The following is a 16,905-nucleotide window of genomic DNA, read 5'->3' on the forward strand; positions in this document are numbered from 1 at the left end:
CTTCTCAGCATAAGCTTTTGTTTTACATATACTGACACTCAATCTCTAGTTTCTCGTATGCGATATCTCCCATAATCACTCAATGACGAACTGCTTAATATTCCACTTTTATATTAGTTTGTTAACAAGTCACAATTCTTGATACATTATAATCTTTTCTCTAGCACGAGCCATATTATTACGTCAGTAAGCAATCATGTTTCTTAATTTCATTAAAATTTTAAACCAAATATGTTACTTGAAATTTATTTTTATATACAGTATGATAGTTTCATAGACACTGGTACAGACCCCTTCGCACTCGTATTTAGTATATATCCCATATGTCTATTCAGTTCTTCGTTCACTTTTCTACATAGTTTCAATTAGCTTAATTAGTATTTACAATTCCTATCTCCCATCCAATTTTGTATAGTCTAACTTAATTTCATATTTCATCATCTATTTCATTGGTGGTCTACCAGTATTATATTGTTTTTTTTGGTTTTTTTTAGGTAAAGTTAGTTATTTATTTTATGTTCACCTCAAAATATTGAAAATGACAAACAGGCCTTGCTATACCGGTTTTATCTTCGTTTGGCTGCATTCGAATTTATTACTTCTGGTCGCGGGACTAGATATCGTCCCAATTCTGAGTTAATCTTCTGCATACAATTACTAACACTTTACTTTGATAGCGTAGCCGGTCAGAGCATCTCACTAGTATACATAATAATTTTATAAATATAAATATTTTTTTCTAGACTTTGCACACATATGCTATATAATATTTTCAGCCGAAGAGCCAAATGTAAATTTTGGAGATTGAAATATACCATTATTATTATTATTATTATTATTATTATTATTATTATTTTAAAGTACTTTTTATCGTAAATTTTCCATCAAAACATCTTGCCGAGTCCCATTTAGAGCTGCTTTAATTTTGGTTCGACCATTACATACAGCCGAACCAAAATTAAAAGCAAGGCAAAATATCGTTGCAAATTGCTCCCAGGAATTAATTATTCTTTCAATTTCATTTTAAAGTACTTTTTATCGTAAATTTTCCATCAAAACATCTTGCCGAGTCCCATTTAGAGCTGCTTTAATTTTGGTTCGACCATTACATACAGCCGAACGAAAATTAAAGCAAGGCAAAATATCGTTGCAAATTGCTCCCAGGAATTAATTATTCTTTTCAATTTCATTTTAAAGTACTTTTTATCGTTAATTTTCCATCAAAACATCTTGCCGAGTCCCATTTAGAGCTGCTTTAATTTTGGCTCGACCATTTTATACAGCCGAACCAAAATTAAAGCAGGCAAAAAATCACTGCAAATTGCTTCCAGGAAATGTTCATTCATTTCAACGAGCAAAGATTTAATGATGAATATCAAATTTTATCTGTTATAAAATCTTTGCGAATGTCTTCCTTCAATAAAAGAAAAAAATACTGTTTACTCGAAAGTAAATACATCCTTTTTAGACATTACCCCCTGAATCGTTATTTGATCTTTCATAATAATTTCTCTCTTCATGTGCGTGTAAATAACTTCTATTGTTTAAAACAAAAGAATTTATTGAAGCGATTAGCCGCTTCAAGTTTGGATCTGCTTTAACTTTGGCTTCTAACACATGGGCCTCTATGAACCGCTCTTTGTTCGGTTTACAATTTTCTTAAGATAGAGTTTTTTCCTAGGGCTCCCCCTGACTTTGAATTTAAAGTTTGCATCCTTTAGTGGCGTGTTCATTTCTTGGGCTTTCATACACCACTCTTTGATTGTCTTCCTTTCACTTTTCGTAAGATCTTCTGTCACACGGAAGGGCAATCTGTCTCCTTTAGTGATTGCTCTTAACACTGTATTTTTGTCTTCTTCGTTTGCAAATCGGACTTTTATTGGTCGATAGCGTTTTTCGTCTTCTTTTTCCTTCGAAAATTTTCCGATTCTTTGAGTTTCTTCAATCTTTATATTCCTTAAGCTTAGTTTCTTAGGTAAGACTTTTTCATTTAGATATTCTTCGTCGTAGATTTTGGTTGACTCCTCTGAATCTTTAGTGGATCCGTCAACACCATGAAGAATTAAATTGCACGCCGTGGATTGAATCTGTCGTTCCTCCTGTTTTTCCCTTCGAAGTACGTTTTCTATGTTTTTCTCGATTATAGTGTCCATTTATGACGAGCAACCACAAGTCATAGATTTCTTTTACCACCTGGTTTCGAATCAAATTGTATAGTGCTTTATTCAAAATTTTGGCAAGTAATTTCAATGAACCGTTTACTCCATTATAACGGTCTACCGCCACCACAAGCATATTTTGATTTCTGGTTTCTAATAAACTTCCTTTTAGTGCTTGATTTAAAATGTGGTGTGATCATTTTTGACAATAAAAACGAAGTTGATTGACGTTCTCGTTAAAAAAAAGAAAAAACGAACTGTTACGGATATAAAGTGTCGCAAATATTAGTTTCAAAGTTACGTCTTTTTAGAATTTCCAATAGTATTTCTATTCAACCCTTTGAACGAGCATTAGTTTTTGAAAGACCATTAAAATTAATTTTTCTTTTTACCATGTTTTAAATTTCAAATGAATCTGTAGATATCTAAATACATATTTTCTCAAAGGCTCATTAGTAGCTCATTCTGTAACAAATTCTATATGCTCTCCAATAAAAGAACGATCTCATATTTTAAGATTCTCAACAGTGGTTGGTCAGAAACTACACGGCTTGAATTGGGCCCACTTTTTGACTACTTTCAGAACGCCAAATGACATTTATCGGAACCTAAGGGTTAATCGTTAAACATCATATTAATTTGATGAAATACTGGAAAATTATCTTAACTTGCATCTGAACACTTTTTGAGTGTTTTAAATTATTTTTCAAGTTTTTAAAGAACATTCTTCTAGCTATTATAATAAATTAATATAATTTCTCTTAGTATGTTTAGCTTTTTCAAGGATATTTTAAACATGAATGGTTTTCGCCAATATTTTAAATATTCCAAAAATTCGATTTAATGAAGAATTATGATAACATACTAAGTTAGGGATAGCACCAAAAATATTTAACGGCTAGCTTCACAAGTAAAATCATTAGCGGATAAATGATATTCTCTCTCCGTTTGGATTATTTTTCGCACTCTTTTAGATCTATACTATGTTTAGATTATTACACAAAGTTTTATTTCAGGCTTACATGATTATTTATAATTTGTATTTTAATATTTTGAAAATAATTTTAAATTTGTTATTTAATTTATTCTCGATAACCTTTCATGCATCTAAAGGCAAGTGTTCAGAAGTTAACAAAAGATTCCGGGTAAAACCATTCAATTATAAAAAAGGAAATAGAATAATTTAATTGGTTGCGATTCGATTTTTGTTCAATTTTTGCAAATGCATTATTGACAACAAGCCTTTATCACATGCGCCTATAATTTCTTTAAATATATCCGCATGTTATGAGTTTCTTTTTTTCCAAATTTAAATCGTTTTATAAATCAGAAATGGTTCTTTAACTACAATACATTTTCTTTTACTACCTTGTTTGTAATTGTTTCTCTTTAGTGAATTTTTTCAAAATTTGATCGATGCTTTTTGGCAAAAGAAAAAAAGTTCAATCACGTCCTACTCTTGTGCAATTAAAATATTAAAATGAGGGAAAATCATTAAAAAAACGCGTTTTAAAAAGTAAGCAGTGTTCTACATCATTTACAACCGCAACCACAAGTCATGATTTACCACATGGTTTCTAATCAACTTCCTTATAGCGCTATATATTTGTTTTTGGTTGATGGGATAGTTTTGCATGCAGGCATGTTCCGTTCAATCAATTTTTGACGACGTTTCTGGTCAAAAAATTGAATTTCGATGGTAATTTTCAATTTTCAATTTTCGAGTCAAAAAATTGAAAATTGAATTTTGATTGAAAGTTTCAATTTTATTTTTATTTCTGCCAGAAATGAACTGAAATTTCCAGTATCATCTTTGATTTTCTAATATAAACTTTTTGTATTGAAAATTGAAAATAATATTTTCAAATACTGAAATTTTGTCGTGAAGAATTGAATTTGACAAAACCAAACCAATTTGTAAAAAAAACGTCTCGGATGAAAAAACTGAAAGTTGAAAATGATTTACAACCAGTTACAAAGAAGACAAAGGAAACAATAGTTTTATTCAGTCTCTTCTTTGTTAGTCTAATTTTTTTCTTAATGTATCGATTACACACGCGTTTACTTCATTAAGAGCTGAAATGGAAGTGGCGAGAGTAAATAAGCACATCCAGACTCAGCCGAATTATAGGTGTTCTAATAAAAAAAAATCGGCTAAAGTCAGTACCTTTTCAAAATCTGAAATCTGAGGCTCACATTTTTCTTAATCCGGGGGGGGGGGGGGGTACTACCCTTGTCGACCGACGGGGGTGCTCCGCTGGACCCTACGTGGGACTCGAAATTTGCGAAAAAAGTGACCCTGAACGGGACTAAAATTCCAAAATTTTCTACTTTTTTCCCAAATTTTCCAAAAATAGGCACCCTACGAGGGACTGATTTTTCTATTTTGGTGTTTTTGCGGCCCTACCTGGGACTCGTGGAGGTTAAAAAGGTATCCTAACCAGCGGAGCATCCCAGTAACCCACCTTGCCCTAGTACCCCCCCCCCCCGGGTTCTTAATATGTTCTTAGATTTAGGCCAATTTCCAGCCTTCTTTTGAAATTGTTCTTATAAAAAAAGAGTGTAGTCAAATATAAAAGGCCAGACAAAGACCAAAGAGTATCCGAAGAGTTAAATATTACGTAAAGGAAATTGCTCCAGCGTGAAATTTATGCCATAATGTATTTATAGAACCCAAAACTAAATTAAGCTGCAAAAGACCTGGAAACTAGACAGCAACAAATAACAATAAAACCGATGATACACTACTTTTGAGCATCCGTTTTCGTGGAAAAGCAAGCGTGATAAAAAATTGGTTTGGTTTTGTCAATTTCAATTTCTTACGACACAATTTTCAGTATTTGAAAATATTATTTTCAATTTTCAATGCAAGAAGTTTATATTAGAAAATCAAAGATGATACTGGAAATTTCAGTTCATTTCTGGCAATAAACAAAACGAAAATTGAAACTAGCAGTAAAAATTCAATTTTCTATTTTTTAACTCGAAAATTGAAAATTGAATATTGCCATCGAAATTCAATTTTTTGACCAAAAATGTCGTCAAAAATTGAATGAACGAAACATGCACACACGGTTTTGGCACGTAATCTAATATAAAGCATTTTCATATCGATGATCATTCTTAGGAAAAGTAAAACCATATAAAAAACACGAATTTGATTCAAAAGTATATAGAAGTTTAATATCAGGATATCGGTTTCTTCTTTTGAAGTACAGTGCTCCATTTATCACAAAAGCACAAGTATAATAACAATGAAAAAGACTATTTTTTTATGTTAGTACATAATATTTCATGTCTTATTCAGACAATCTTCAGCTTACAAATAGAATTTACAGATTCCAGCCAACACATAAAAATCATTACGAAACCGTTTTGCTCTAGAGGCTTGTTCAGAAGTTAACAAAAGAAAGATAGAAATACCTTTACAGTCTTACAGTGAACACGATGCTTGACACGAAATGCTAAACAAAAATAACTTTATATTAAATATCTTGTTTTGTTCTTATTTTCGTGCTGAAATTATATTATGGCCCAATACAAGATCAATATTTCAAAGGTAATATTATAGCAAAACTTTTTTCATTTGAATTAATATTTTTTGCCACATTCATAATATTTAAATAGTAATGAAATGATTTTCAGTGCAAAACAAAATAATAATAATACGGAGTCATAAAAGAAAAAAGCAACGAATATTCATACCGAGTCCGTAAGTTTTCATGTGGTTTAGCCAAAACTCTCGTGCATTGAAGCCATCTTTCTAATTCACAAGAAACTAAATTACACCAATTAACTTTTAATTGACAGCACTAATGAAACTAAAGCGAAACCAATATTCGATTTCCAGATTTTATTATTGCACAAGGTTAAAAAATCTATGTTTCCTTTCTCCACGTTTTCTGGCACATCCCGCCCTTTCAATTGTTTGCAAATTTCAAACCATGGGTATAAAAGGGATGATCTGAATTGAAAATATCATCAAACAACAAACAGTTGATTTGAAAGAAGAGTGGAAACACACAGAAGATAAATCATTTATTTCGTGGTTGTTTTATAAATTGAAAGTATAGCAAGATAATACAAACAGAGAGAAGTCAAGTTGGAGAAGGAGGCTTAAATTGAAATTAAGGTAAATAACTTTCATAACTATAATTTCTAAAAATCTGCTAAATTCTTCACGCCAAATTTTTAATTCGTAGAATAGGAATATTTGATGTTCTGCAAATTAATTACGCTCTATATAATTGATAACATAAATCCCGGAGTAAAAAAAGAAAAGACGGTCAACAAACAACATGACTATTTAATGAGTTAAAAAGAAGTTATTGCGCCCGTCAAGGGCGCCTTAATGAGGAGTACCTAGGGAAAATCTCACGATTCAGTTTTCCGGCTCGATTATTCATGTTTGTTCTCGATCATTCATTTTTTATTTTGTGTTTTTTTGACGCATGTTAATGTTAGCAGAGACAAGATCTTGCTCGATTAAACTACTTTTCGTAGTATTTCCCCGATTTCCTATTTTTCTTCCGATCGGATTCATTAAAAGGTTATTCAAGATGGCTACCGACGACCGAAGCGATAGTGTTTTTGATCATTTGCATGAGTTTGCATGCTGGCATTGCAAGTTTCATCTTTTTGAATTAGCTCTAACTTGGCAAATTAATTCTTGCATCAGGGACATGCCTTTTTGCATCGTGTAAAGACTTTATTTGCTCTAGTTTTCGTTGATTTTTATGAACTATTTTTTACCAAAAGTGAGACTTATTTTTTGCTTTGTTTTGGTTTGTTGTTATGATTCCATGATGATGCGATGGTTGATTGCAATAAAAAACATATTTTCCTGTTGGGCTTGGAGAAAGTTATGGATGGATTATTGGATGAAGTATCCTAACGTATACATTTCCTATATAAATGTAATGAAGAAGAAGAGAGAAGTAATTTTCACCAAATTATGGCGGCTTTCACTGCAATTCGATTGAAGACGATAATGTGATGAACAATATTCGATGAACTTTTAGATTGTATACTGGAATTTCATTAAGTAAGATGAAAGTATCTTTCAACAAATTATGGACAAAAATCCAGACGGTGCGATTATCGATTTGCAATTGATGCATTGGAGTTTTTTCACCACTGCTGCGATTTGATATTTAAGACGATGATGCGATGGATGATTTGATGAACTTTTAGATCATTTATTATCATAAAGTGTTACTGGGATTTGATTAAGTAAGACCAAAGTATTTTTCAACAAATTATGGACAAAAATCTGATTATTAATTATTGTGATTGCGATTGATTGATGCATGGGTTGGGCGGCAATCGAAAATATGTTCCGTTCACGTCAAAAATCTTCTTAAAATTGAGTCGGTCGGTCGGTAGTAAATATAGTCGGTTTTTTTGGAAAATGGTTTCAAAGTATAGTTTTTAATATTTATTCGTTCGCTTGATGAAAAATTCCGACAATTTTCTGACTAGGAATTTTTGTCTGCCAAGTTGGTCAGTCGGCTGACGCGAACGGAACATATTTTTGATTGTCGCCTTGGAGTTTTTCACCAAACTGCGATTTGATATTGAAGACGATGGATGATTTGATGAACTTTTTGATCATTTATTATGATAAAGTGTTACTGGAATTTGATTAAGTAGGACCAAAGTATTTTTCAACAAATTATGGACAAAATCCAGCTCTTGTGGTTATTAATTGCGATTGCGAATGATGCATGGGTTTGAGTTTTTCACCACTGCGATTTGCTATTGAAGACAATGGGTGGTTTGATGAACTTTTAGATCATTTATTATGATAAAGTGTTACTGGAATTTGATTTAAGTAAGACCAAAGTATTTTTCAACAAATTATGGACAAAAATCCAGATGGTGCGATTATTGATTATGATTGATAAATAATCAATTATGATTAAATATCGATTGCAGTCGATCACTATCAATTTAAGTACATTACATCGATTACCTATTGATTTTTACTGACTTAATAACTAATTGATACATTAACGCAATCGATAGATAATTAATATATACTCACAATTGTTTCAATAAACTATGTATCAATGCAATCAATATTTTATAGATTACTCATTGATTGCAATCGATAATCGATTTTATATATTTTTTTTATTTTATTTATGTTTTACTGAACTAAATTTCTTCTAGATGACTTTGAGTGAATTATGTTTAAAAAAATATTGATTTTTGTTGTTCTGTTGTTGTATATTGATTTTAGGTGTTCTACACTTGGAAGCTGCTAAATTTATTTTTTCCTGTACAAGGACCATAAAGGAGTGGCAAAGAAAACTTCTTGTGTGATTTTTAAGAAAACTATATATTGTTTTGTTTTTACACATTTTCCTTGCAGTTCTTATAAATAAAACTTAAAAAAGCAAATTTTATTGCAATTTTCTGACTCATTTAACATGTCATTGAAATGGTTTACAGAAACTGTAATTATTTGGGCCTCCTGCTTTTTGTTTCCTTGGTTATCACTAACCGACGTCAGTTTCCCAGAAAAACATTGCAACGGGCGCATCATGGCCTTGGCTATTAGCTAGTCGACCGCCGGAGGCGGTTTCTTTCATAGTGGTACGCTAATCTCGTTTTGCCTTGGCTCATTACTTTGTCTACCATTTACTTTCGGTTTTTTTAACTAGATTACCCAGGTGTTTCTCTTTTTTTCCCCTGAATGTCTTTTATTCGGAATTGAATAATCGAGACATGAAAAATGACTATATTGTAACCTGTTTTCAATGAATAATCTAAAATGTACTGGAGATGACATGTAGGCGTTAATAATGTGCGCGCGCTCTTTCGCGAGCGTGCGCGATGCGTGATGGAAGGCGGTCGTTTCAGTGTGGTTTAGATCCACACTGTGACCTAGTATATTCTATGTAGCTTATTTTTTGCTATGAATATTGTTGTTCTGATATTAAAAAGTACATAATGTGAGTTTGTTTTTTATAAAGACTTTAAAAGTGATTTTATTTGATTATAATATATTGTGAAAAATGTAAAAAAGATTTTTAGTCGGTATTAAAACTTTACAAAGTAAATCGACCATGGAGAAATAAATAATTATATTAATAATTAAAACTTCTTATTTATATCCGGTTGGGTTGCGTTTGAAAACTGAATCTGTGATTTTTTGTTCACCTTCCTTAGAATGAAGTTACTCCATTTATCATTGGTTTTGGTATTTAGTTGCGTTTTGCAAGTCAAATCACAAGGTAAGACTTTACAAAAAATTTTTTTATTACGTTAATCATTTTTATAATAGTTATCGCACTATACAGAGTACAATACGAAAAATAATCTTCAGCCATAACAACATCACTGTCGTTCGATGTTACTTTTGATAAATCTAGAGAATCGATCGTCACCCTCCCGGGACGTATCTTTTAACCATATTTTGAAAAAGTTTTTTGTGGCAAAAATGATCAGGAAACAGAAAGGGCATCATTCCCAAATTACACCATACCGGCGACGTCCGAGACGGCTCTGCAATTAGATTTTTTTCCTCGCTTCGCTTGCGTTATATTTTCCGTAGTTCTTGATGTTTAAGTTTAGGAAAACTTTGATGTCAAGATAAGCGGAGTGAAATAATAGACATAACACGCGATTCGTCGAAAAAAGGCAGCCCGATGGGGGGGGTACTTAGGCAAGAGAAGTGTATGGGTATGGGTATGTGCCGGCCTTAAGTGTGCTTTTTTGAAAAATGGCAGTTTGAAAAATCGGAAAATCAAACTTCAGTCCCACTAAGAATCGGAAAAGTAGGAAAATTTCAACTTTTTGCCCCCAGAAAGATAGAAATTTGGTCAAATTAGTTCCAAAAAGTGAATTAAAATTCAAACAATTTCCCTTGTTTCTTCTCCTCTTTATTCTGCTAAGGGTCTGAGGGGCAGGGCCGAAAGTCAGCTCGCAACCAAAGAAAAAGTCTAATCTATCAATCAAAACAAAGTCTTTATAAAACGGAGCGAATATCGTTAAACAAATTTGTGGAGAAAGAACAAAATAAAAGTCATCTTTTAAAAGAACAAAACATTGCTTGCGAAAACGAAAGTGACACAAAAAAACAAACCAACAAAAAACAAACACACATACAGACTACGGCTATTAATATATAGATACAAAAGGAAGACTTGTGTGTTATATTAAGATAGATGTAAACAATAAAGATTATAATGTTTATGTTTTTTACTTGTCAAGATGACTTTGTTGTGGGAATATTTTGATTAATCTTTTAGACGTTTTTCTTTCCAATCAATTTTTCTGTCTTATTATTTGATTCAGAGTAATTTTTATTATTTTTCTAATGTTTTTGCACTAGCTTCACTTAGAATTTCTCTGTTTTGAACTCTTGCTTACCAGGCCTTCGATGGTGAGCCTGGTCTCATATTGTACTCGAGTACAAAAATGAAAATATTAGATTTATACGCTTTCTCTTAGCCAATCAAGTCGCTAATGATAAGAGTAATTTAACCCCCAAATTACTTTTTTATTATTGTGAAAGATGTTTATGATTTTCTGGTCTCATTTACCGCTTTTAGAATACACTTTCAAAGAGAAAACACAGAATTGAAACATTTTATTTTGAAAACCGTTAAATAGTAAAATCAATAACAATACATTTTATACTTCATCTCTTCTTCTAGGAGTGAGCGACTATGCAGCCCTTGATACGTTCATAAGAGATGCACTTTCTGGCCTTGCCAAATCAGGTAATAAAATATCCATTTCAACTTTTTTAATATCAACTTCAGCTATTTTAACAATTTCTTTTTGCTTTAAAATTTTCAAATCATTTTTAAAAATATACCCGACTTTGCTTGCATACACATAAAAAGAAGTATCGAAAATAACTATATATCTTCATGTAATTACGAAATATAATTTTTTAAATATTTCAGAAAGCAAATTCAAAGAAATATCTCCAGTTGTCCAAGGAGCAATTGATTTTGTGAGTTCAATTGACCCACGACGAAAAACTGATCAACAACGAGGAATTCAAATTATTCAACGCTTAAATGATGTCAGTGTAGATCGTGGAAATAAACAAGTCCTTAAAAATTTGCTTGGTCGAGTTTTCGGATCAGTTTGGAAATCTGTAAGTTCATTTTAATGTTTACATATGTTCTCTTAAAATCTTAAATATTTTAAATGTTAAAGCAACTTAAAGCCTTAAGACATCTTTTAATTTAATTCTTTGAAAACTCGCTATTTCTGCTTTATAATTTTTTAATAAATCTTGATAAATCTACTCTCGATAAGTGGAACCCCGAATAAGTGGAGCTTTCGTTTAGTGGAAACATTTTTTTCGGTCCCGTGGATGTTCCACTTATAGAGAGTAGACTGTATTTTGATCAATGATTATGAAAAGGAATATTACTGATGGTTCACTATAGTAAAACTCTTTAATCGTTTAGAGCACAGAAGCAGAAAGAGCAGCATTTGTAAAACAAATAAAAAATTTCATCGCTAACCCGCCACCTTCAGCAGCTCTGCCAGCGGTAAGTTTCTTTTTCTAGAAATAATACTGTTTAAATATGAAACAATGTAAAATCATATAAATTTAAAACTAATAATTAATTTCGAATGAATAAGTGACGGACGCTTCACTTTAACGTTTTCACTTTATTTAAATATATATAACAATTCTAAAATGATACTCCTTGTTAAAACTATAAATGAATATTTCATATCATTTTAGAAAAGAAAACGACGAATGACATACGAATGGTTTGACGAAGTCTCTAAACGATTGTATTTATTGGACGGGCTTGCTACTTTAATGTTTGCCATTGATTCTACTAGTTCAATGAGCAGAGATATAACCATAGCAAAAAATATTGCTAACCAAATCTTGAACTTGGAGGATGAAAGAAAAAATCCAGTTGACTATATCTTATCTGATATTAACGACCCAGGTAACTGATATTTGAAATAATTTTAAAGTTCAGATCAAAATAACTTTACTCAAAAGATTTTTAATTTTCAAGCTTAGTATAGTCACTTATAAAGGTCTGAAGTGGTGATGTGTTGTTGACTTTTTGGTGTTTGTCGTTTTATAACCGTCAACTAAAGGGGATTTCCGGAAGATTTTGAAACCAGATGTGATTGGGAATTGCTGTATCTTAAGTAGGGTTTGCAAAGTTTTAACTCTGAGTTTTAACATTGCAATTAAAGATCTTAGGATATCTGGATCGAAAAGTTTTAAAGATAGTTTAATATAGATAGTGATAATTAAATAAAATACTAGTTTTACTTAAAGTTTAGAATCGTACTAACTGTATTATACACTAACTCGGTTTATATGAATATATTCTTTACAAGCCGGTGAGACTGGAATCAAGTTTAGCAAGAATTAACTTCAACAATGATTTACAAAGCATTTCAAACTTTGAAACTTATTATAAAACAAAGAAATAAACTTATATTTTTTTATTGTGTTTTCTATCCTTTTCTTTTTGTTCACCTTCTACTTCGCTAGATTTTGAAGCTTTTTTCAAAGTTTTTGTATTTTTTAACGAGTTGGTCCTATTCAAAGCGTTGAAAGATTTTTCTTATTTTAACTTGTAACGTCAGCTATTGGTCACACTTTCAAACGGTAGAGAAGAATGTTTATTGCATCACACGGGAAAAATTATCTTAGAAATGTTCTATAGAAAAAGCAAGCAAAAAACAGCTTAATGCGAATATATTTTTAATACTATTTAGTTGAGGACCTGAAACCAACAATTACAAGGCCGACTACACAACTGGCACAATTCGCAGAAGATATAGGAGCTATAATTCCAGCAGGTGGTGGAGATTGCCCAGAAATGGCACTCACAGGAATGTTAAATGGGTTCAGCTTTGCACCTCAATACGGAAGTAGTATGTTTGTATTCACTGATGCAGCTCCCAAAGATGCAACAGTAGATAACATGGCAAATGTCATTGGCGCTGCTTTTGGATTTGACACCAAAATTTCTTTCTTTACCGTAACAAACCCACTATGTGATTCAAATCCCGATTACTCAAAATTCCAGCAAATCGCAGACGAAACAGGAGGTAAGTTATCTTTTACATCCATTATAATGTAAAAAAAAAGTAATCGCAAAAAAGTGAAAAAAATATGTCAAATTAGATTTTCACCTCAAACGAGTAAATTAGATAAAATAAATCAAATTGATTTTTAACTTTCATCTCTGCTGGTTTTCATGACGTTTGGATACAAGTATATTCAAGTACATTCAAATTTCTGTTAATATTTAGGTTTTGTGTTCCCACTTGTTGATAGCACACTACCAACACCGCCAACTGGACGTAAAAGACGAAGTATAGCGACTGACTCTTCAAACCGCTTGCCATTTGTAACATCTGAACTTAAAGCTCACACAACCATATACCAAGGGAACGGCATCAGTACAATTGGAAAACGAATTTTTTTCAATATTGACGATGAAATCAAATTCTTGGCAATCAAAATTCAAACTGACGCAAACCATGAACAAATCCGTTTATTCAACGAAAAATTCCAACAGATTAAGACAAGAAATACTCTTGGAAATGTTGTGTTGTATAAATTCGATAATCCATTTAGTGGAACCTATTTCACATTGATCCCAAGATCCGCTGGTTCTTATCGGTATACGGTAACCGCTGCTTTCAAAAATCCAATTGTCGTTAACACCAAATATTTCATGAATGATGGCCCCGTTGCAAGACCAATTCCTCACCCAGTACAAGGTGAGCAATTAAAAGCAAAAAGTTTTCCACCTTTATAACATACACCCGTTTTCACTGAGGTAAAACTGACGTTTTTGAAAAATTTCTATTCAACTTCCTTGAAAGATGAAATTTAAATCGAGTACTATTACATAAAAAAGTGTTTTGGAGGAAAGTTGTTTCAAATTAAAAAAAAAAAAAAGTTCTAGAGGGTTATACTAGAAAGATTTTCAAATAGAGAAACATAATATACATAACATAATATTAAAAACGCTTTTCGTAAAAAATTTAATAACAGTCTTTTTAAATATACAGTATTACAAATTTAAACTGTTTCTTTTATCTAGGTATTCAAAACAAGATATTGATTAGTATCACAGGATATGATCGTGTTACAAAACATACCATAGCGGCAAATATCATTCTTAAAGATGGAACAAAAACACCAATTACTCTATCACCAGACAATGGAAGTGGTGCGTTTGAAGGAAGTTTGATACCACCTACTTCTGAATATAAAATTCAAATACAAGGTAAATTCAATGTTGATCATCTAAACTTTTTGATAATTTAACGAATTAATTGCTTCAAACAATTGAGCATTTAAATACAAATACAAAATAAAAAAAGATGAATTTCGCTCTTGTATTTTACGATCAATCAAAATAAAAGCAGCATTTTGTTATTTCTTTTCGGCAAATAGTAAGGGTCGATCTAATTCTCGTAAATTGAGATTCTTTGAAATTAGCATTCTATTTAACTTCTTACTTCTTATGAAATTTAAAGGCAAAACAATTGGTGGAAAATCATTTACAAGATTGACATCAAACTTTGAGCAAGCAAAGCCAATCGCTTTTGTCACAATGTATGCCGGTGAAGACAGTTCAGTTGGTTATAAAACGAGAACACCTTCATTTTTGATTGCTTACAAATCGCCAGGATCACCTTTCGCTGGAAGAGTAGAAACCAGTTTAAGTACATCCAAAATTAATGACGGTGAAATTGCTAACCTTAATTTGTCTTCAGCAAGAAATTTTATAAGGTTGTTTTACACATCACCAACTGCTCCAATTGCCAGTCGTACGTCGGATGAGATCATAATTCGAGATAATATCAGCAAAAAGATTTTGCACCGAATTCCAATTTTACTTTATTAAAGAATTTTTTTTACTATTTTATTGGTGATGTCAATATTAATAATATTATTCTTCTTTAAACTATTTTTCTATAACAGTATATATATGATTTTTGTTAAATTATATCGTGTATGATATAGGATAATATCTTCTTTCACGTCTCTTCAAGGCATTTTTTTTTTTTTTATTAAGTATTCTTTATAAATCAATTACAATTGTTTTAGTATTATAGATGATTTTATAAATTTTACTGCTAGGTATTTGTATCATCTATATGAAAATAGAAAGATATAATGATTTACTCTTCTTTAACTATCAGACTTTATTTTTTCTAATCATCAAAATTTAAGCCTGCTCTTACCAGAGACATGATGAAGCGATGCTGAACCGCTTACGAAAATGTTCTTTTGTTAAATCTATTTTACTTTTCATTGTTGGCATTTGCTTTAGAGTGATCTTTGATGACCGGTGTCACTGTAAATTTGTATTCCCCCCAAAAAGTACTCCCCAGTACCTAGTTTTTAGACAAAAAAGTACTCACTGTACTCAAAAAGTTCCCACTGTAAAATAAGTACACTTCTGTAGTACAGGAAATATATTCTATCTTCTTCTCCGTGATCCAAAATTATCGTTTTTGGTTTCGTAATCTGTTGGAATTTTCCATTTGTGTTGATAAGAACACATAATCCAGGTTTTGAGATGGATTGTATCAAGAAAGTTTATGGAATACGTGCCGATTCATTTGCACGTAAACTCCCCACCTTTTCCGTCTTGCCGCTTTTGATTTTGAAGTAGTAGCTTTGATCCGATTTTCAAAATTGTAGTAGGCATGTTGTGTCGTTTGTTGTTATCTCTCTCCTTATTTTTAAGCTTGAATTCAAGAAAGTTTCAAAGGTTTCAAAGTCGTAGGTACATCATTAGGCTGCATGCATCCCCAAATTAGTTTTGATATAGGGGATGCGAATCGGGCTCTGATATCGCTTCCGAGAAAATTACCGAATAGCTATGTATTTTGCAGAATTTTGGCGACTTGTATTTTTCAAAAAACTCGATGTGTATTGTTTGAGTTATTTGATGACGTAAATAGAAATCAAATAAAGATTCAAACAAAAAGAACATATGCCATATGGCTAGAAATCTCTCTTTCTCCTCTCTTTCTTTTTGTTTATCGAAATTAATTGAATTAGCAAACAAAATTCTAAAGATAACAAAAGACGACAAACTGTCAATCAAAGTTCTCTATCATTCAACTCTTTTTTTGGTTAGCAGATTTTTTGCTAAGTTCGGAACGGTTTTGTGAGCCTGATTCGCATCCCCTATATCAAAACTTATCAGAGGGGATGTGTGCAGCCTAGTACATCATCTGTGCTGCTAGATTCTTTGACTATGTCTTACTTGATATCCTTTGTTATTCTGTTTTGTTTGTCGCATAAATCCTTTGATTTAGGGTGATATGTAGAGGTAACTCTTTTATCTATTCCTGTCAAGCCATGCAGTGTTTCTCTCCTTGGTCGTTTATTTGAATTTTAACAAATCACGCTGTATAAAAATCTTGCAATAGCTTGAGCGCTTTGTCTTTTACAGGTTTTGCTTCAGACCACTTTGAAAAGTAGCCTATCATAACTACTAGTTGCTTATAACCATCAATTTCTGGAAGGTTACACAAATCAACCCCAACTTGTTGAATCACTTTTGAATCAATCGGTATACTTTGAAGATATGGGGAAATTTTCTTGAATACTTTTTTCCTTGTTACTGACACTTCCCATATGTTTTTATATAGTTCCTTATCCTAAATCATAGAATGCCGCCAATAGAACCTTACTGATACCTTCTGATATGTTGATTCACGTCCTCGATATCCACTTGATATAAGAGCCTCTGCGTTT

General features: G+C 31.7%; 1 protein-coding gene across 1 annotated transcript; it reads left to right on the top strand.

Annotated features, from left to right (window-relative positions):
• The first annotated feature begins 5,967 nt into the window (after positions 1 to 5,967).
• Positions 5,968 to 15,327, top strand: LOC136815955 (von Willebrand factor A domain-containing protein 7-like). Its single transcript, XM_067072380.1, has 10 exons — positions 5,968 to 6,291; positions 9,336 to 9,400; positions 10,826 to 10,891; positions 11,081 to 11,277; positions 11,597 to 11,680; positions 11,881 to 12,097; positions 12,888 to 13,223; positions 13,428 to 13,901; positions 14,228 to 14,413; positions 14,667 to 15,327. Exons 2-10 carry the CDS (start codon positions 9,337 to 9,339, stop codon positions 15,035 to 15,037), a joined length of 1,995 nt encoding a protein of 664 aa, XP_066928481.1. The 5' UTR covers positions 5,968 to 6,291; position 9,336; the 3' UTR covers positions 15,038 to 15,327.
• The last annotated feature ends 1,578 nt before the right edge of the window (positions 15,328 to 16,905 follow it).

Source organism: Clytia hemisphaerica, unplaced genomic scaffold (assembly GCF_902728285.1).
Source record: "Clytia hemisphaerica strain Z4C2 unplaced genomic scaffold, Clytia hemisphaerica genome assembly, whole genome shotgun sequence".
Lineage (NCBI taxonomy): Eukaryota > Metazoa > Cnidaria > Hydrozoa > Leptothecata > Clytiidae > Clytia > Clytia hemisphaerica.